The sequence below is a fragment of the Falco cherrug genome, chromosome 6 (genome assembly GCF_023634085.1).
Source record: "Falco cherrug isolate bFalChe1 chromosome 6, bFalChe1.pri, whole genome shotgun sequence".
Taxonomy (NCBI): Eukaryota; Metazoa; Chordata; class Aves; order Falconiformes; family Falconidae; genus Falco; species Falco cherrug.
In genome coordinates this window covers 36,827,338-36,849,976 of record NC_073702.1, presented here as the reverse complement: position 1 = coordinate 36,849,976, position 22,639 = coordinate 36,827,338, and the positions used below count along the sequence as shown (strand labels likewise).

Here is a 22,639-nt window from a genome sequence, read left to right as displayed (position 1 = left end):
ACACTGCTGTTCCCCCTCTCCTGGCACAGACGGGGGGAATTTTGGGGATGGAGAGCCTGCCTGCTCCTTGTTTCTGTCTCACTTGAAGCCAGGCAATGTATGCTTATCATCTGTGGACATCATTAAATGTGGCACATTCTGCTATTTGCCCTGCGAACTCTAAAGTTTAAACAGAATGATGTCATTTTATTGGCCTTGTAATCATTGCTCATATTATAAAGGTCACACATTTCACATTGTGGCAGAAAATCAATAGCTCTCCCAACAGCCTCTGAGGGAAAAAAGTTTTGCTTCTGAAGAATAATATATAATAAACAATTTTAGTCCTTACTTTATCATGGCTGTAATCTTGGAGAATAGCTACAGTAAAAATCTGGCAAAGGCTGATATATAAACTCATTAAAATTGGGAAGTGATTTAGAACAGGACTTTTAAAAAGATTTATCTTGAGCTAAACAGCAAAGAGGTTTGTTTAGGTCTACATTTAAACAAGCTCCAAGAGCTCTTTAACAGCTTAATTTTATGGTAGCTGTTGGGGAATTCTTTCAGATTTACAAATCATCTATTTCTCCAGCAAGGTGATAGACCTGAGCAATGTGCAAGCAGAACTGAGCCTGCAGATAAGCAGGAAGCATAGATACAGTCTGAATGGGTAAGGGGGGAGTTATTGAAAAATATTCTGTATTGTCTAGAATAATTATGTCTAACAAAATTAAGCCAAGGCCTTTGAACATACTCTGGCTACTTATCCTTCAACTTAATTACTTAAACTAGAGAAGACAAAGGTACAGAGAATCTTTTAAGGCAAAAGATGGCTTGACTACACTCGCAAATCACAAATCAAAATTGGTGCCCCTTCCTGTTAACTTATAAAAAAAAGCTAAAACGTTTAAATACTGATAGCAGGAAAAATAACCCTAAAACCTCATCTGTAAGATTTATGAGTGGAACTGACAAAAGTAGAGAACTTCACATTTTTGGTATTCATTTGTCCTTGAAAATAATTTCCATACATGTAATACACACAGACAAGAATCAGCACCAGTGTTTGCATGCTTAATAGCGACACAACCAATTTTCTGTCTTGAGCTATAAATATATGTATATCTATGCATTCTCCCTGCATTTTTCATATCAACACATTCAAGTAACAGAAATTCTGTATGATTCAGTTCAAAACATTTAATAGTGAGATTCCTTGATTTGCAAAGCCGCATTTGGAGTCTGGCTAAAGTAGCTGTGTAAGTGAAACACCGCTAGCGCATCAATTTGTCAATTTATGGACAGCGCTACCGCCTCTAATTCAGGCTTCCCTCATGCTTTGAATATGCTGCCTTTAACCGGCTTGCAACATTATTTTGACTGACTAATGGTTTGGCTACAGCCTCACTCAATTTTAGATCAAATACGAAAAGCTACCTATATCCGGTACAGATGCCAGCCAACTCTTCTGTTTACAAGCTATAGTCACAAAGTCAAAACAAATTCTGGATGTTCAAAATGGAGCCATCTGTACAGAATAAACATGAAAAATGTGAAAGATTTTATGTAAATGTACATTACTGCCTAGGAACAGTTGGTTCAGCTTCCTCCCTGGCTGCCTAGTTGGGAACAGGAGGACTGACAGAGTTTGTGACACCTATTTACACTCAAAGCCATATGACTCACTGTGCCATAGACTCAAAGGTATGACATATATTTAAGCTTTGTGCTCCAAAAGGGCACTTAACTAAATGATTATTTTTTAAAAGAAAGACACATTCAGAATTATTATTTGTGATCTTTCCCCGGACACATGGGACCTGGTGTGCATCACTTCTGCTTGTGAACAGAGCCTACCAGCATTACCTGCTGCTCCCAACAGGAGACCACGGCAAAGAGCTAGCTCTATAATACAGCCTCCATTTTTTTCATTACACTCAGAATTTATTTTTAAGAAACAGGAAAACATTAACCAGCTTAATAAAAAAAAAAATCTGCTAAATTTGACTCTCTGTTACTCAGGATCTCATACAACTCAGGAATCTGAACATCCTTTCCTAAAAGCACATGTTTGAGCTAGCAGGAGGCTACAAGACCGCTGGCATGCAGGTATCAATCCTAGCTCCACCCTGGACTGAGGCATCTGAAGCCCATATTTTGGGGTTGGTTGCTCCCTGCATGGAGCAACGCAACGGCCTGTCCCACAGCCAGTTGCCTGCTGGTCTCTTCACCTCGCACCCTCCCAGGATCTGCCCCATCAGCTCGACATGCTGATTTTGCTGGCTTGCTTTTATAATTAGGAACATGAATGTTTACCCTACAGTAATTGTGTTCCCATTCCACCAGAGCAAAATATTTGCTACCAGGATATATAGGGGACACACAAAAAAAATTCAAATTAAATTGCTTTCTTTACTGGACAGTGTTTTGGTCTCCAGAAAACAGGAAATCCAAGATATTTGTGTAAGATGAAGCACTTAAATGAAGAGAAGTTACTTCCTTTTCTCCCTGTTAAATTATTTTGATTACCAAAGAAAGGACTCCAGGCTGGGATAGGCAGCTTCTCATGAGGCTTAGGAGTCTGTAAGCTATGTGCTCGTTAGAACCTCCCGTTCAGGTCTATACAGCTTAGACTGAACATCTTGTTTACTGTGGAACATAATCCTTTAAGCATTGAAACTCCAGGCAAAGGAGAGAGTGCAATGTTGCTGCATCTTAACTGTCTGCTATTTGACTTTTCATCATCTTCAGAGTTATTAATGGTTCAAAACCCACATGTCTATTTATCTTGGGAGAAGCAACAAAGGAACTTCATTATATTATAGCCAACCTTCAGCTATGAACAGAAAAGACACAACACTCTACATGGAAAGTCTATTTTGTACCAAAGGGCTTGATCTATCATAATTACATGCTCATGAGATATAAAAGCATAGATGCCCAAACAGACCAAAGTACATTTCTGCGACACATGCACCAAGATGCATGTACGTACTGAGGTAACAGGTTATTTACTGAGTTGTTCAAGTTTATGCAGCTGCAAGGTAATCAATCATGTAAATAATGACAGGAAGTGACATATATAGAGCAACATCATTGCAATATGTATGTCATAAGGCAAATGTTCTATTAAATAGGATTTTTTTTGAAAAAAAATGAATTACACCCTAACACCGCTTCTCCTTTGGAATTATTTTATCAGCTCAAAATGTATTAACTTGCAAATCTCTGCCTTCGTTATACTATCTTGTAGATAAATATTATCTTTGAGCCTCAGCCACTACCCATCTGTCTCATGAGACAAGAAAACATATACCGTAATGGTGCTATTGTATGATTACAATAAATAAGTAGTAAAATCACAATATTAAATAAATTACATTGTTTAAACACAGTGCTGCAAATTTGTCATCAAAATTTACCTGACCAACAAATCCATTTGTTCACTTTTTACCAGGCTGTTGATACAAATAATGTTCCTTGTTCCAGGCAAACAAAATTTGGCAAGACTAGTGTAACTTATTAGGGTCAAACACTGCCAGTTTTCACCTGCTCTATCAGAAGAAAATCAGGAAAATTAATGGCTGTGAGCTTGGGCATGCACTAGCAGCTCCTGCTAATTCACCATCACAGAAATGATCATTACAAACCAAGACGAGCAATGGGATTAACAGCAAATGCTTTTGTTCATGGACAACATGGCTAGAATAAAATAAACAGAAGAGCTGTGTCTCTTATATACCCTTAATGCTATTCACAGACGGAACACAATCTAATTGCTCGGTCAAGACTATTTCTAAAGGCACGGGATCAGCAGCAGCCTGTAACGCTATAGTGTCGGAGATCACAGTTGGAGGCACAAATCTGCCTCCCTGCTGAGATTTAAGAAAGAAGATGACGAGTTTGAAGATGCTGGCTTAAATGACTAGCAAGTGAATGAAGCAGTGAATAGCGAGTGCCCTTGGAGGAACAGCTTTTCATGACCCAGACTTCTGCCAGGGACTGAGAATAAACTGAATCTCACAAGGTGCTAGTGGAGAAGTTTAAAAAAATGGGCCAACTTATTAACAGCATGGGATCTAACTTGTTTGCAAGTATCTCTGGCAGGCTAATTCAGCAAATATGTGGCAAAATAGCATGAGGTGAGAGCTACTGTTTGTTAACGGTAAATAAACGATGCACGCAGGTTTTGGTGGATTATGTGGGAAGGAAGATTAAAAGTAAAATGACAGAATAAAAAATTTATGCTCATCAAACTTAAAGTTCGCCCCCTTAACCAACTCCTATCTGATTTGTTTTAATGATATTTATTACACCATCAAAAACCAGCTTAGCAGAGAGCTGGCATTATGCAGCTAATAAATCTGTTTCTTAGGAATGTAGTGAAATTTATACAAGTAATTATCTAGGTAAGTCTATCCCAGGTTCTTTCTCTTCATTGCAATGTCTAGAGGGAAAAAAATAATAAAATAATGATAACCACAATTATTATTTATTACTACTGCTATGATTATGGTAGTGCCCGAAGATCCCAATCAGCATTTCAGTAATTAGAATTAATTCTGTCAGGCACTAGTTCTTTCTTATTCAGCTACAGGGTGTTGTTAGTGCTTTTCTACGGTCTATGCAGAGCCAGCCTGTACTCTGGACACCAATGAAAGGGAATATATTGCATTACCTATGGCCGCAGTATATATGGGTAAGGGCAGGTAAGCTCTTCTCACCCCATCAATCCCTGCCCACACCACCGCACAGAACTGCTTGGCATATTTCAGTCAATGAAGCTTAGTGCTATGCAAGCAAAAAGAGGGGATCATGCTCTGATATGATCATAACCTGGTCATATTAATTCAAATTTGTTATCCCAATCTGGCAGTGGCTAATCCTTGATGATTTAAATGAAAGGAAGTGAACTGCTGATCCCTGGAGCTACCTGCGAGCACGCTGATTTGATTACCCTTGGTTTAGGGCAAGACTGGCTTTTGGAAGTAGCCCAAAAATGACAGCTTCCAAGAACATTACTCCATTTTCTATGCCGTGGAAGTTTTTTTCATTGTCTTTGATCCATTTAGTTTCAACTGCACCTCGTTAGATAACTGTTCCCTTTCACCCCTAAATTTCAAGTCAAGCCTAGATGGGGCTGTGAGTTGTAAGTAAATATAGGTAGGTCACCGGCATCGGCATCTTATGAGTGGTTGCATGACAGCCGCATGGCTTGCAGATAGGTCTAGCCAGAGCAAGAGAGGTGATTAGTCTGTCATTCCTTGGATAAGACTTGCAGGATTTATAGTTGTGTCTAAAAATTATGTGAGCGAGAAGCCCAAACTACAGTAAATAGAGATGCTGTCAATGAGGGACAGGAGCGAGAGGTTAAGTGATTCTGCTTGACGCCTCTGCAAGCTGCAGCCATTATAAGGCAGAAGCGTAATTTCTGCGCTGCACCTCGAGGATTGGGAAGGAGCCTTTCTGTCCTCCTTGCCATGGTTTCTCTTCTGAGCAGGGCACATCGATCTCTCCCTCCTTTCAGAGCAGCATCCAGTCCCAGCCACTCACCAGCCTAATCCACAGCCATGCTCGCCAGGCTGGAAATAGCCAGGCTGCAATGCCTGCTACAGGGTTTGTGGCAGTTCCTTTGCCTGGCAGCCCAGCACCACCACCGAATATTTGTAAGCTGCAATTCATTTATGTAGAGGACCATACATTTTTGCTTGATGAAAACATGTTTTCCAAGGCCTGGCAGCTGCAAAATTTGAAACCCAGCAGGCAGCTCTGACAGGCGGGTGGGCGGGCGGCTGCTCGGCCAGGCAGAGCAAGCAAAGTGCGCTCGCGGAAAGGGGCCACCGAAAGCAGAAAGCTGTTTCCTGGGCCAAGATTTTGCGCCCAATGCAGAGCAATTATCAGTCCCTCATTTAAGAGAAAAATGTCATCCATAGCATAATTTGCACCTGCACCCTGGCAGTAAAGAGTGAAGAATATTTTGCATTCCCATGCAACCTCCCATTCTCATAGACTCTTTTAAATGGGTTAACAGAAAAAACTGGTGCTGCCTAGTCACAATGTACCTCTCCTGGCACCTGAAACAAACATCATATTTTTAACTCCATTCTCCTCTGTTTTTAAAAAAATATGTTTTAATTTGTTTCAACAGTCATTCTGTTCACCTAGGAGCTGAAGCATGCAGATGTGGGAATACTGCCTACTCCTCTCCTGGAGTAAAAGAGCAAGACTCTTAATAAGCAGGAAAACACGAAGGGGTCACTAAGAGTAGATTTTTCTTTCATCTGCTATTTCTCATTTTGGGCTTTTTACAACGTAAACACAAACCAGACAGTCTGTTTTCCAGACATCTAAATGCTTTTGCAGTTTTGTCAGACTGTTTCAGATGGATAGTGGCAGGTTTCTCTGTCTTGCATCCAAATGCTGCCTTTCCACACAATGGTGTAAAATGCAGAATGACATCTCTGTCTTCAGTGTAGGTGTAAAGCAAGAGGAATTGGGTCCTCTCACCCTAAATACTTTACTTCTCCCGCCCTCCTGCCCTGCCTTCAAGCCCTTGGAGAGTATATACAATGATTATTTTTTTGTTGTTGTTTTTCTGGGGGGGAGATAAAATATCTGAATGCTTGCAGAAAGAGGCAAGGTATTGTGGAAAAGCAATTTGGCCATGAAGTCACTAGCTCTGCTCCTAAGGAAAAGAAGGATGAACATAGTGTTGCCAGATTACACTGCATCAAAAACGCTTGCTTCTGGTGACCGAATCTCTTTGTGTATGTGACTTACTGCTCTGTGCTAGTGGAATCAGGCAGTCAGAATGCCTTCAAGATTAGAAAGCATCATTAAAATCAAATCTTGAAAAGATAAAGATTGTAGAACAGGATCTGTATATCTTTAGTAACTGACCACAAAGAAATAAAACTAAAGTCTGCTTATAAAGCCAGCATTTTGGCCAAGAAGAGACTTTTATATCAAGTCTTCCTATTAATAATGTCATATTTGGTAGAGATTCCAGCACTTTGGGTTGGGTTAAGAAGAAAGCAGCAAATTAAAATGTTCCGGTGAAACTTTGTTACGGAAATACCAGACATTCCATTTATCCAGCAGCTGTATTTGTCTATCCCAAATACAGCTGGAAAAAAAATATTATGCCTCTTCATGGGATTTTCCATTCCTTCCTTCCTTCCAGAACACATTCTTCTACCATTTCTTCTAGGGCAGATACAAAGACACAGAGCTCATTTCTCTCCTCCCCCAAACCAAGAATGGTTTAAATAAGGAAATATGTGCTCTGTGAGAGGGGCATTTTGGAGATTTTTTATTTTTAATGGATCCTCATCCATTTCTTTCTTTCTGTGTACATATATAAGCATACGTATGTGACATTTAGACAAACATTAGCTTCCAGAAGGAATCATTCGTGTACTTTTAGCCAACTACGATTCAGGCTGGGTGACTGGCCTTTCCCTCTGGGCAATGAAAAATGAGCATTTCCAGAAGGCAGTTCATACTATTTACCATAAGGTGGGTTGAAACACCCATCCTACAGACATTCCAGTGCTCCCCCATGACTGCAGAGGAAGCCCAGATAACCAGCTAAGGCTGGATCCCTGAAGGAAGCGATGTAACACCCATAATAAGCAAACCACCTCACCTCTCTCTTAATAGTAAAGAGGGATGGCCTCCTCCTCCACCTCATATCCTAGACTTTTATGGTGAGAAGACTTGCCTCCTGGAGAGGCCTTCCCTCCCTCTGCAGGCTAGAGTCGCAATCTAGAAGGTGAGGTTAGAGTAAAACTGCCTCAGACGCCAACGCCTGAACGTTGGTTGACTAACAGCGAGAGATGAGCATCTCTCATTGCTCCAGAGGGATCTCCTACCCGCCTGCACATCGATAGCTGAATTAGGAGAAGAGGCTCCTTCTGGAAGCCTTCAATGTGCTTCTCTTCATTGCCTCTACCATAAATTAGGCCCTTGCTTTGGGAAGGCTGTCCTCTTAAGTACCTAAATATAGGTGCAAATCAGAGGGCAGTGCACTCAAAATACATAAGATGGCATTTAGGGAACACAACCATATTCTGGCTGCTATTATAATCCATTTTTTCCCTGAAGTCTTACACTGCAGTAATCTCGTACACGTCACAGTTTGAAGAAGCTGACTAACCACATGATTCCCCTAAGCACAGATGACATGTAGCAACTCCTGTACATGCTCTGTGTCTGAAGAAGCAAGCAGTAAGGCAAAGTACTCAAACCCAAACCCGTCATAAAGTGGGCTCAAATATTCAACCCCCCCAAATTAAGAAAAATTTAAAGAGGATTTTATGAAGAGAACTGAAGAAAACACTGCACTCCCTGAATATGTTTAATATTGTATAAAATTGTTCCTGAGACTGGTAGCGACAGCCCCGCAGTCCCTGAGGTTATTGCACTATGTCCTACTGCGGGACCAGCCCTGGACATGCATCTTCATCCATGCCCATCCATCCCCTGCACCTCACTTCCCTCTCTTCGTGGGCACAATGAAGGGGAACAGACGTCTGGAACATTTTGCACCTGCTGTTCCTAATACACCTAATCCTTTTCAGATGATTTCGCACTGAAAAGGACTAAGATTGTTTTTTATGGTCAGCTCCTGTTGGGAGGGAGATGAACATCGAGTCCTGGCTTAGGCTCAAGTGCTGCACAGCATCTGATGGGGTAGTTAACCATTTCCAAGAGCACAGTGCCTGCTAATTGGCCTAACCCAACCTCAAAAGGGCCACACTCATATATTGAGAAGATAAATTACATGGAACAAGGACTTTTCTGGACACGGACCAGAATGCTCAGTGCATTGCAGGATCAACCATTTTCTGAAAAACTAAGGGGGTTTCAAAGTGCACTCTCATTACCAAATTTGTTCCATAAATAATAACTTCAGATTTTTTCGGTTAATCAAACCTGGTTATCTTTTCACTACAGTGCAATAAAAGTAACATATTCTTTTTCCCTGCTATGGCTAATTCTTATCAAATAGTTTTCCTCAAGACAGGCAATAACTCTAGTTCTATTATGCTTTTTGTCTATATTTTGGGTTTTCTTGAGGAAGGAATAATTGATCTTATTTGTTTCTGAACATTTCCCTTTTATTCTTTTGAGACACTACTTGCTATTCTACCATCAGATACCAACTCCAACACACAGTGGAATCAATGGCAGAACATGAGGTTAACAATAACTAGCCTGTGGCAAAGAACAGCTGAAGTAAATACTCTGAAAGATATTCTTTTCCTGCACGTTTATATGCGTGCACATAGCACCTTCATAAATAGATCATCTTCTCATCGATGTTTCTGGTGACCCATCGGTGCCTTTGGTTGGAATGGCATTAGAGCTTAACCCTAGCATGTGCTGATTGATATGTACTTTATATTATATATAATATAAAGAGATCTCTTTTATTCTTCTAGAAGAAATGCCATTTCTTGTTTTGATTTCTGTAATAACACAGAAAGCACAATATAAATCATATAAAGCCTTAAGTACTATCTCAAAAGAACTGTGAATAAATATCAGGAGAGGATTCTAGACATACTGTGTTTATAAACATACTGACTCTGTGAACTATAATGATTCTGTATTGTTAAGGGCATGATCCTACAAAATACTGAGTGCCTCTTGCAACTTGAGTCCTTGACTCTCATTGACTTCATGGGGTTTCTAAAAGGACTAGGCTTTACACTGCAAGTATCCTCTAAAAAGCAAGTCTTCAGAAATTCCACCCCATGGCCCTGATTTTATTGCTTTACAACGACACATTTGCTCAGTTTACAGGTGAATATTTATTTTTCTCACCTGGCGGTTTTGCAAACTCAACTAGACATCAAGATGCATTTTTCCTTATTCAAGCATCATCATCAGTAATAAAAGTATTTTTGCCTTGGATACACCTGTGCAACTCCATTAGCCATCATCAAGGTTACATGCTTGGAACTCAGGTTATGTATGGAAGACAACTGGGATAGAGAGACCTGACAGTGGACAAAGATCGACTTCTGGAATATTTATTGCTGCTGATGATGTGAAAGAAGGCAAAAAGTGGTGAGGTTGGCAAATGGGCTAAAACTTGCACTATTTTTTTCTTGTAATGCATGTGAGCCTTATGAGAGCAGCTAATAAATGCTGAGATCTAGGGTTTTGCTCTCATAGTCTCTTTTCAGAGCATTTAAAAAGTTTGTTGTTTTTTTGTTTGTTTGTTTTAAATGATATCAGAGCAGTGTTCAATCGAATATATATCTCCATTAGATAACTAAATAATAAAGTGGCAAGATTCTTCAGTGTGCTTCCAGAAATAGATGCTGCCTGGTGACTTCTGCACACAAGCAGATGTCTTTGCAGCAAAATCCAAATGACAGTCTTTGGCCAGCCAGCTATTAGATTTCTGTGAGCTGACTCTAAGATTTTTATTTCCCTGTAGACTCTACTCCTTATCACCCTAAAAAGCATATACTGTAGCCTTAACAATTAAATGATAATGAGCAGACAGAAGAGAAAGGACAGGAGAGATCTGGCATAGCTATAGCTAGCAATCATTAGATTTACAGAGGGGAAAAGACATGCTTCCTAGGCCAACATATTTTTTATGAATAATTGATAAGGCAGTCAGCACAGTTATATCATAGAAATGTAATATATATCCATAATTATAGAACCAGCTTTGTGCAAAAGGACATAATACACTGAAAGGAGATACCAGCCAATATGCCATCCTGAAATAAAATACAGTCACTATTGTGTTAGTTGGCAAAATTTAAATACAGGATTTGAAGCAAGCAAAATGTTCTTTAATCCCATTTTTTAGCACAGTCCAGGCCCAGTCTGCTCAGGAAAATACTGCAAGGCAAAATCAGCAGCTGCATTAATTTGCTGATGATTGAGAGAAAAATGAAAGTTATCCTCATGATTTTTTTCTCCCTACTTGCTACTCTAACTTACTAATAATATGAGAGTACCAATTTATTCCTATGCAAGTATATGAAGCATACAAATTGAAAAATCAATGTAATGGAAAAAAAAGATTATCATGCACTGTTTAGAATCAATCAGCTAGAAACAGAGGGGGGAAAATGCAAAGGCGGAGACACGATGTTTAGAAAATGTACATATTGTACCTACCCTAAGCTAGAGTGTTTGTAGGAAAAAACTACCCTTAGTCCAACATGCAGACTGAGCTATATTTTGACCAGAAAATTGTCTAATTTCCTATTTTTTTCTAGATAAATTAATCAGTTGCCTTTTCTTTTAAAAGTCCCCAAATAATAAAAATATCAATCCCTTTGCCCATAAAAGCCACACAAAAGCATGTAACAAAGATTTCAGGGTAAAGGGATTACGATACTTGAAATGCTTTATTAGCACGACATCTCAGCATCGTTCACCAGAACGCTGATGGCTTATTGTAGCCCGAAGGACAGACTTTTGTCATACGTGACAGAGTCCCTTGAAAACATTGACAGCAATAGTTTTCAGTTGTGGTCCGAATCACCATTAGCAGTTGAGTCTAAATCTTAGATCTCTCAGTGGTGGAACACTTTCTTCGGCCAAAACCAGCCTCTACTTATCAGAAATAATTACACTGTACGAGTCAGATGTGTAACAAATGGGTCTGAGTCTCAGTTTGGAAATACATTCAGAGGAGGTGGAAAGAATGGCTACTGGCTCTGTGACAGGAGATTCAATCTTCATAAACCTGCAAGAGAGGGGAGGAAAAAAAAGCGACACAAATGCGCCCTACAAAAGAACAGAGCAGATCACAGCTGGAAGGAAGGCAAACCTTTTAATCAGGTCCTTGAAATACAAGCTGCAGGAAGCTAGAACATTTTGGTGGACTTCAAACTCTTTGCCTTCAACAATAATTTTCAGGTCTGTAAACTCTTTCGCTCTGCGTTGCTGGTTCAACTCCTTCAACATTTCTGCAGAACAGAGAAGACAGACAGTGCCAGGGTTCCCATTAAGAGTTTTTTATTGTTACTTTTTACTTTTTTTTTTTTTTTTTTTTTTTTTTGTAAAGAAGTAGAGAAACAGGAAACAACTGATATTTTTGTCGGTAAGATTGGCTCAACACAGACAGTCAGAAGTTACGAACATAACATATTAAAAAAAAAGAAAAAGAAAAAAGCAGGAACCAGTAGGTCTAAACAACTGAAATATATATACAGAAAAAAAGCAAAACCAATCCTAAATTTGGAAGGGTTAAAAACGAAAACAAAATATTTCAGCATCACCAAATCAGAAACACAGAGAATGCATTATCACAGAAAAGTTAAAATAATTTGTTATAATAAAAATCAAGAGCTAATGAATTTCTATCCAAATGCAAATAAGTTTTGAACACACTAGAATAATATTAGTAAAAAGATGGTATTATGATGCAATATGAGCTGGATATGGGTCAAAATAATAAAACCACAAGACCTGCGAAAATAACTTATCCTTAACATAGTAAAAATGTGTTAAGCCTCTCAGTTAACAGAATAAGATAGTACATCTAAATAATATATAAATTACAGTGCATAAAAAATTAGCCAAATATCAATGCATCTTTCAATATACGTCAGCTATATAGACTACAATTGCATATGTTTCAGAATTAGCTTAAAAGCATCCTTATGATAAAAAATAGTCTCACGCAGAGAATAAATTACTGCCTTTTATAGCAATTCCCATTTTTTGCACTCCAAGGATTTTTACCATCACAGCATTTTTATTTTTTAGCCTTCAATGGCTTCATTTACAGCAACAATCAACTTTCACACATCATGAAAGAATCGTAATGATTAAAATAACCTATGAAAGTGTTTCTGTCCTGCAATAAAGCACCTACCTTGCATGATTCCTCCTTTTATAAAGCCTATTGGTACTAACAGAATGAAATAATAGCATGCCACGTCTTCATGTGTGGATGTGAACTACCAAGCAACCTACATGTTTTATATGCTGGATGGACTTTTAAGGGTAAGACTTCCCTCCAACTTTGCAGACCAAAGTGGCTATCAAGATGAATAATATACTTTTCACCTGGGCAATAGTCTGGCCGTTCAGAAGCCAGTGATCAAGATGATAAAAGAGCTGATTTTAAATACTAAAGGATTTTGGTTTTATTTTATGTTTGCAATAGGTCAAGGTTCTCATTTTCTCAGTGTAAAACCCTGAACACATTCCTCTTCAGACAGATCTGTAAATCAACAACAGTTCTTTACACAGAGTCCCTGCTTACACAAAGTAAAAGGGACCTAAAGAGTGTAACTATAACTGTGTTTAAAGCTACTGTTGGGCTCAAGCACTTGGCTGCCAAAGCATCACCAAAGGGCTTTATGGTGAAATGAAGACCTAAACAATCTTTGTGCTCTCCTGCTTCCCCAAAGAAATCCAACAGGAATCATTTCAGCGAAACACTAGTGGTTAAACAACAGGAAAGCATGCAAATACACAGCTGTGGCATGAAAAGGGACTGAAGTTCTCCCAAGCCCCAACATCTGTGGTGCACATTTTTCAGTCCTAAGTAAATAAATGTCACCTTGCACATTTATGTCTATTTAATGGAAACACAGTAGTGTCTGAAAGGCTAATTATTCTGTGCTGAAATGGGTCAGTGCTCTCCAGAGAGCAAGCAGATCATTAGAGAGGGCACAGAAATAACAGCAGGCTTGTGTCAGATCTATAATAGGGGAAAATAAACCACTGTCCTGTGGGTGCTATAGCAGAGACTATTTTTAACAAATTCATCCAAGCCAAAGTACAATCATATGTTTCCAGCAAAACTTAAAGCAGGATCCAAATGTTCACTCCTCTGCAGGAAAGTTTCAGGCTTTTGCTGGAGGTGTGATGCCTAAAGTCTGACCTGACCATGAATGCGACCTGACTATGAATGCTTCAGGCCTCAGTTAAATACCAAGGATGCTTTGGACACAAGAGATATTCTACCTGATGTAGGGTCAAAGAGGCTAAGGTCTCTGGTTTCACAGGAACAGCACCAGGTGCTCTCTCAGTTGCGTATTTTTGGAGGCAATTGTGGAGGAAGTATTTTTCTGTCCCTTTTCTCATATGAACGATTTTTTTTTTCTGTCTCTGTCCATTTTACCACTTTCACTTACAGCAACTACATTTTTCTCCTGACCAATTTTCTGTCATTTCATGACACAAAGACAGTTACTTTACCCTCTAAACTTTCTGATACTCTCTTATCCTCTACCTAACTGCACTTTTGTTTTCTGTCATTCCCCTTTTCAGATTTGCCCAACTGCTGTCCTCCATCTCCATCTGCACTTTTCCTAAGTTCCTATTCAAGATCTAGTGCCTGTGATTTTACAACCTCCCTTGCAGAAGCCTTTCAGGACGAGGGCTCCAACCAAGACCAAGTCATACAAGTTTAAGATCACACTTACACAAGGGGCCAATCTCCATCTCACCTCATTCCATTTCCTCTTTTAAAGCTCATGACCAATTATTTCAGTGTCCAAAGAATACAACTGTATGAAGAGCAACTGCATAGATGGATCCTTTGCTCTGGGAGAGGAGAGGAGGGGAGAGGAGAGGAGAGGAGAGGAGAGGAGAGGAGAGGAGAGGAGAGGAGAGGAGAGGAGAGGAGAGGAGAGGAGAGGAGAGGAGAGGAGAGGAGAGGAGAGGAGGGGAGGGGAGAGGAGGGGAGGGGAGGGGAGGGGAGGGGAGGGGAGGGGAGGGGAGAGGAGAGGAGAGGAGAGGAGAGGAGAGGAGAGGGGAGGGGAGGGGAGGGGAGGGGAGGGGAGGGGAGGGGAGGGGAGGGGAGAGGAGGGGAGAGGAGAGGAGAGGAGAGGAGAGGGGAGGGGAGGGGAGGGGAGGGGAGAGGAGAGGAGAGGAGAGGAGAGGGGAGGGGAGGGGAGGGGAGGGGAGGGGAGGGGAGGGGAGGGGAGAGGAGAGGAGGGGAGAGGAGAGGAGAGGAGAGGAGAGGGGAGGGGAGGGGAGGGGAGGGGAGGGGAGAGGAGAGGAGGGGAGAGGAGAGGAGAGGAGAGGAGAGGAGAGGAGAGGAGAGGGGAGGGGAGGGGAGGGGAGGAGAGGGGAGGGGAGGGGAGGAGAAAACATAGTTGCACTCTGAATAGGCTGAGGGTTTTGGAGGTGAGCTCAGGGTAAGCAGGGCAGTAGAAACCATCCTTGAACTCATGACTATGGCCAAGATTGCCGACTAACAAGACATGAAGTCCAGCCATTGCAGCTATAGATGTGCTCTCTGTGCTGTCTCCAGTACCGTGAGAGCTGGTTTGAGCATCAGAGTGCCCAAATGGCTCCCCCAGGTAATGGGATGATTACCTGGACTTTACTGAGCACCGTTTAATTACAGAGTCCTGCAGTTCCTGGGCACAGTTTCTATCTACTTTCTTTACACACTTCAGTGTGCTTTGTGATGCATGCATTCATTAAGGGATGCAAACCAGAAAACACAGGTCTAGAGCAGTGGTGTGATTTGGCTCATAAAAACCCAGAAATCAGGAAAAGCCCTAATCAGAAACTGAAGCTCCTCTTTTTCCTATAGACATTCGGAGGCCCTATTTCCCTCCTTGTCCTGGTGACTTGTTGTAGTGCTCTCCACAGAGAGATGCCTGTGAACAGTCCTGTATTTTTTGTAGCTCAGTTTCTGAACTAAAAAAGAGAAGAGGCAGGTGGAGAGGAGAAGGAAGTCAGGAGACTGCATTGATTCATCGATCTTCCTTGCTGAGGCTCCTTTGTATTACTAAATAACTAGCAGGCATTAGTATTGGACACAAGGTTATATCAGAACGGGCCCTCATTCTCAGAGTATTTGTAATGCTCACACTGTGCTTAGCCAGGCATTAATGATTTATGAGGACTCAGGATGAGCTGCAAAACAAATTTTTTCACCAGGTAATAATGCCTGCCGATGAGTTGTAAAAGGAGAGGCAACACAGTGCAGTCCTAGCAGTGAAAAATGATCGCAGCTGTCTCCTGCTAGTCCCTCTTCTGGGCTCCTCCTAATTTTCAGCATTTCCTCCAACAAACGGAATGTCCTGAAACCTTCAGAAAGGGGTGTGCTGGGAATTTCCTACTGGTTATTTATTCCTCTTTCCTTTGTTCTTACAAGGAGTATTTGCTTTGCTGGCTTTTTTTCCTCATTTGATTTTTTTTAAAAAGAGATCCAGGTAAAAATGAAGTGCAGGGAAAGTTAAGGTGCAAGGTTTCAGCAGGATGGGCATGATGTTCCCCCTCCTCAATGAATCACAGCAAATGCTCTCACATCCATAGTGCAAGGGATTTTCCTTCCTGCCTCAGGTGCATGTATGTGTTGGGATTGCAGAAACCAAGCCCGTCCTTTCTGTCTTCTTCATCACTACCAATGCTAAATCATTCTCAGTCAAAGACTGGCTGAATGTTTTCTTTATAAAGAAGTACACAGTAGACATCCCCATATTCTTCCATAATTACACAAGCCAGGTAGTGGTTGAACCTAAAGGGGACTTGACCTGAAACCTGCAAATGAACATCTCTATGGAGCTTGTGAAAGGAAGCACTTTCTATCTGGCCATTATCAGCTTTCATATTATTGCCTGAGGGCATTTAAATAATTATATTGAGAGTCCCAGAGACAATATGGGCCAGAAAGTGTAAGTGACTTTCCTTAGGTCAGGAACCGAGCCAGGAAGAACTCAGAAGCTTTGATTCTTGGTCCCCAGCTCCACCCTCACACTACATTTTCTCCCTCTTAATTAACGGATGAATTACAAATTAAACTGAAGAGCCCACAAGCCTTGGATCAAATGTAGAACCAAGAACAACTGTGTAATGGTGTAGATCAAGTAAAGGGAACAGAAATTATGCAGTGAAACTTTTTTTTTTTTAAATTACTCCTGATCAGAAATAAAAATTAACAAGGAACTTATTCCCCAAGTTTATTTAGTCCATATTTAGCACAGTGGAGACTGGATACTCAAAGATCCTCTCTTATGCACATTCCTGTGGCACAATAGAAACTCTTGGGTTTCTTTCCACTTTTAATGAACTCTTCACTGAAATTCTAGTAGGTAAGGCTTTAAAAGGGAGCAGCAAGACCTAAGATACAATGAGCCATGAAATATGGAAAAACACTTTTTACAAACAGTGTTTTTTAAGATCTGCTGGAAAAAACAACCTATTATAAAACTGCAAAGGGTAATTGATGAAACATCACTAACTATTCTTGAGAAGAACATGCAAGAGACCAGTGCTTGCCCAGACAGCCTCATGCTTTCATGACTGGGACAGAAAATGTGGAAAAGCCAAGAAAAGTTACCAGAAAGAAAATACAATTACCTTTTTGCCTTAATAAGGAGATTAATTCCCAAGGTTATGCTCTAGTTATGTAAAATACTCATTTTAACCATTAAGTGCCAGCACGGTCCACACTTGCCCATTTTGATAGACAGTAGTAGAGGGCGTGTAGCTACAAGAAATTAAATTATGAAGCAAAAGACCTAGCAGTCAAATAGGAGTTACGAGTGACTGGAAAGTGTGTACCATGGTGAACCCATCCTATTGATCCACATAAGAACTCATGATTTTTCACCAATTTTGACAATTCTTTCTCCTCACCACAGTGCCCACAGACACACAGAGAACACCAAAGCCTGGAGAGTGCCACAATAAAGTGCTCCATTTACCCTCATGCTGTTGATATGTAACTTGATTGAGCTGCACAAAGAGATAACAACTAAATACCTAGTTGTCTCAACAGGCCAGTCTGATGAAGTTAAGCAGACACACCTGGCGTTGCAGTGGCTGATGCTGTTCACCACTCCCCTGGGCATCTTGACACTGCAGACCAGCTACCACTGAACACTGTCCCTTAGGCTCTCCCATGATTATCAGGCCAAGGTTTAGTTATTTTCCAGCTGACAAATACACCATCAGCTACAGCAGCTTCCATGTGGTGTGAGGACAAGTACACACCTCTGGAGAACAGCTTCTTGCTTGGGACTGAGGACAAGAAATGGGTCCCTTATTCTCTTTTAGCCTGAAAGGAAATAGCAGTAGAAAAAAATGGGAATGAGCAAAGCCTGGTGGGAATCATTAACAGATGAGGATGTTTCAGATACTACCCTGTGGATCTTCAGTTTTCTTCGTGAACCCTAGAAATTACATGTCCAGTTACCTGGACTGCCTGTGCAGTCAAATAGACACAGAACCATGTCTTAGGCACAACCCAACCCATCCTCTGTGCTTAGCCAGGTAGGATGCACTATCATGGGTGTCTCTCCCCAGGGAGCACCAAGGGAGATTAGTTAATTAGCTGAAACCAGACACTTTTTTTTTTTTTTTCCTGCAGAAGGTGAGAATTAATTTGTTGCAGATAAATACTTTTACCTTTTTTTCCTATTCAATCTCAATTGCAGTTGAACTTCTTCGTCAAGAGCTGGAGAAGGGGGCGTTAACAAAGCTGCTGGCCTATGCAAGGATCCTTTATCAGTGAGATGGGGGAGGCAGACAAATGGTGAAACACTCTCGCTCTAACTGTGCAGTACCAAGGCTGGTAACGGCTTGGGATGGAGATGCAAAATACGGGCTGTACGATATTGCTGTGTCCAGCCCTCCTCTCCCAGTCTGTATTGATTAGGCTTCCACAGGACACTGTCCTGCTCCACAGGCGTCTGAAAATGCTTGACTGCTTGTGGCCATCTCCTGAATATAATGCTTTCATAAGCCCTTAAGCCAGATAAAATGAACTGAGAAAAGCTCAATACTGACTACAGGAGCACTACGAAGCTGTGCCCTACTGCGTCTGTGCTACCCAGCTACACACCCTAGTGAAGATAGAGCATATGCTGATGGAGAGGTATCACTGCTGGCACAGCTACAACACTCTCTGAACAAAAGGCAACAGGAGTCATCTTCTGCTGGGTTTTGTCAGCACAGCAATGTGAAACACAAGGTGTGAAGTTGTCATACTCCAAGCTGATACAGCTATGGCAGTAGGATTTTGTAGTACAGACCAACCTGTCTAGATCTTAGTCTTGTTGACACTGTTATACACCTGTACCACTAAAGAAAACAGTAACAGATGCTGGGGAGTGGGAAAATATTCTTAAATCCCATACTGAACAACACGTATGTGGCTGTATATAAGAATTCTGCTCAAAGGATCATTGTCAATGAGATGGCCCATTGCGCTAAATAATTTTTCACTGCTCATATAGACAAATTCTTCTCACCTTATTACGATGAGAAAGGGTCAACAAAGTCAGCTGCGATAATTACTCACTTGAGGAAGCCAACTACAACTCTATGTGTAAATGAAGCCTTTCTAAAGATATTAAGAACTCAAGGAAGTCACCATATCATGTTTTGAAACCAATTTTCAGGCTATTATCATCACTAGAACTGACATTAGGAGGCACATCAAGGATGCCTTCACACATTACAGAATTGATATTTTCCTATATTAGGCTGTAGAACTATTTCAGCATATTTTCTGACTATATCCAGAGATGAATTACACCCCTAATATCTAGAAAATCTACTTTAAATGCAACTTTGGAGAGATTTTGGTATCACAGTTATGCATAAAAATAAAAAAGGGAGTTCAGGGGCTAGAATGCCTTTGCTGCTTTCATTTATAAGGTAAAGTCTTCCACAGAATCCAAGCCTGCTAATTTATAATCATACAGGGTTACAAATGCACAGTGAGCATATGTGACTGGCTTTGAAAATGAACTGCATTTACATTCCATATATGATTGTAAAGAATGAGAAAAAATATGGAGACAATCTGATCTTTTTCAATTTTCAACACAGACTTGTCCACGTAAGGACAAGCAGTAAGACCCAAGGATCCAGTGTAAAAATGCCCACTGAGATTTTGAGATAAAGATGTAGCTTCCTGTATCAGGATCTGCTGTGGGTTTTTTTGAGGATTAACCCCTGATTAAATACAAAGTTGGCTGCAGCCTGTTCTATATTGGCCAAGGCAAACAAACCCCAGGGGATCCTAGCAAACTGCCAGCCTGGCCTCTCTTCCATATATAACATGCCACTACTTCAGTTAGCACTGTAACTTGATTTCCAGGCAGACAATAATTTTCTCTGGAGACAAAATGAGAGAGAGAGACAGGCAGAAGAAGAAGGGGGGGGACACGGACGGACGACAAGTCTGTGAGCGCTGGAAACACAGAATAGCCCAGATTCAAAGGAAAATTTAGTTCTGATTGTTTTATTTACCAGCAGGCAGCCCTGAATATCAATACACACTTAAGGGAAGGCTAAAATATTTATTACTACGTGATCTGGGATGGATTCAGTATTACCCTAATTGCTTGTAGCAGAAGACTAGCAGATAGCTTTTAGACCTTTTTGATCTCTTTATGTAGTGCAAGGCATTAGCTAAACGTTTCGTAGTTTTGAAGGCTTTGAACAAGAAGCACCCATCTGTGAAACCAATAGTGTAATCAACAGGCTGCCCGACATGTCAGCAATAGTCAAATGCTGACCAGTTTTGGTGGTGTAAGAACAAAAGCTGTGAATTTGTATTAACAGCAATCAGTCACACATGTGTGCACATGTACAGCCCGCAAACAAAAAGCTTCTTTTCCAGAGTTGAGAAAATAAGAAAAGACAGGTTTCCGAAAATAAATCAGTGATGCACCCAGGACAAATTGCACGTATTAGAGTTAAAAAAAAAAGGAAAAAGATAGTAACTGTAAGGTGTAACACCTGACAATCAAAGACATCAAAGCACTTAACATACATTAATTAGCAAGGAGGGGGGGATTCCCCCACCCCTTGTAAACAAAAGCAGTGCTGCCCAGTTTCAACAGGGGCAGGACTTAGTCTGTAAGTGTAATCAACACAGTCCTTTGAAATAAATCCATCTTTACTGACAAGTGGTAATGCACCTATTTTCTAGCATTCATATGCTGCAGTATGATGTCTAATGAAAACAAAACCAACTCAAATAATTGGCACTGAAATCTCACCCTTTCAGAAGATATTATGTATCATTTATAAACAATAAGGTACTACATCTAATTATTTAGGCCTTTATACTCAGTGGATGGCTTAGTACCAGGCATATGATATGCACTGGGTTGAATGTATGTGACAGCATCTCTTGGTGCAGCAGACATCTCATGTGATAGAGAACTGTTATTTTGGTACACACTGTGTCTCCACAATGAGTCTTAGCGATTCATTGTATTATCAGAACGGACAAGTGTAATCAAACATTGCAAAATAAAATAATGAAAACACTGTCAGTCAGCTCTAAGCCCTCCCTCGGAGAAGTCTGCAACCCAACAACTCTGCTTCAGCAACTGGTTCCCTGCTCTGTAGCTTCAGCGTATGTTGGTGGCTTCACTTATCACAATTACAAAAGTAACTACAATAGCTGAATACAAGGCTGCTAACTTATCTAAGAATCATAAATGACTACAGGTTTGGAAAAAAAATGGTAAATAAGCTATTTTTATGCCCCGTGAGCTTTAGGAACATGGTATCATATGCAAAAAAAGCCATAATTTGTGTCCATTTCCTTTGAACATCTCCCTAATAACATTTTCAGATCTCCAGATTCTACCTGTCCTAAAGATGCGAAAGACTTACACTTGACTTTTTTCCCTCTTTATAAGCACTGTAAAGTTTTTAGAATGTAACAGTGTTGTAGATGTTTAGGAAATATTTTGTAAAATGCCCTCCTCACTTCTGCCTAATTCATGTTTCTCCTTAACAGGGTAAACCTTGAATTTTAGATCTTTATTTTAAATAAACTTTTCTGAAGGTATTGTTAATATTAAGTATTTTTGTATACATCCTAGCAAAGTCCCTTCCTAGTATCCACGTTGCCTGAACAGTGAGTTTGTACAGTATGGCAAGAGAATACGAGCTGTGACTGGCTGATAATGTAAGAAACCATTTAACTGCAAATGTTGTTTATATTCATAGAGGAACAAGTTATCAGGAAGCTTTAAGTAGCTGCCTTACCAAACTCAAATAAAAAAAAAAAAGAAAAGACACTTTTAAGAAGTCTGTTGAGATTAAAGGACAAAGATTTATTTAATGACTATTAAAATTTATGGGCTCTCTAAGAATTAAGCAAGCTTATAAAGACTATTTTGAGAGCTGAATAGCTTTCACATAATGAAGATGGTTGTTAAGACTTGGCTAAAACATTTCAAATACAAACGAAAACAAAGGGACACCTCAGAAAAACACAGTGATTAAATCAAAATTTGAGCTGTGAAGGCAATATACAAATTTCACAATAATTTCATAATCTGAAAATGCTACTAAGACCAACCCGCAAAGGTGCTGAACCTATGAAAGGATGACAACAGGCAATTTTGAATCTAGACAAGCATGAAAGAAGCATGTTTTTCTCCTTCTGTGTAGTTATGGAAACAGAGAGATATAAACCCCCTCCTAACCGAACAAGGGCTTTTTTCCTCTCTGCTCCCATCCGCAACTTTACAGCTGTCACCACAAGTCATCCTGCTCGCTCCTGAAAGCCAGCAGGCAGCAAGCAGGCATCTAAGGCAAGGCGAGAACAAAAGAGGCTGCAATACAGCTTCAGTTCAAATGACAGCCTCACCAGGGCTCCAGCTTGCACTGGGAAGACAAAGTTGTAAAGTTTTATGAAAGAATTGAAGTAAATTTATTTTCTAGAGGT

The 22,639-nt window shown here is 40.4% G+C and overlaps 1 protein-coding gene across 2 annotated transcripts in view; it reads right to left on the bottom strand.

Annotated features, from left to right (window-relative positions):
- Positions 1-22,639, bottom strand: part of KLHL29 (kelch like family member 29) — a 405,487-nt gene that overhangs the window by 64,496 nt on the left and 318,352 nt on the right. For both annotated transcript variants that reach the window (XM_055714310.1, XM_055714311.1), the window contains exon 6: positions 11,792-11,930. In XM_055714310.1, the coding sequence (XP_055570285.1) occupies positions 11,792-11,930 (139 nt within the window). The remainder of the gene's footprint in view (positions 1-11,791; positions 11,931-22,639) is intronic.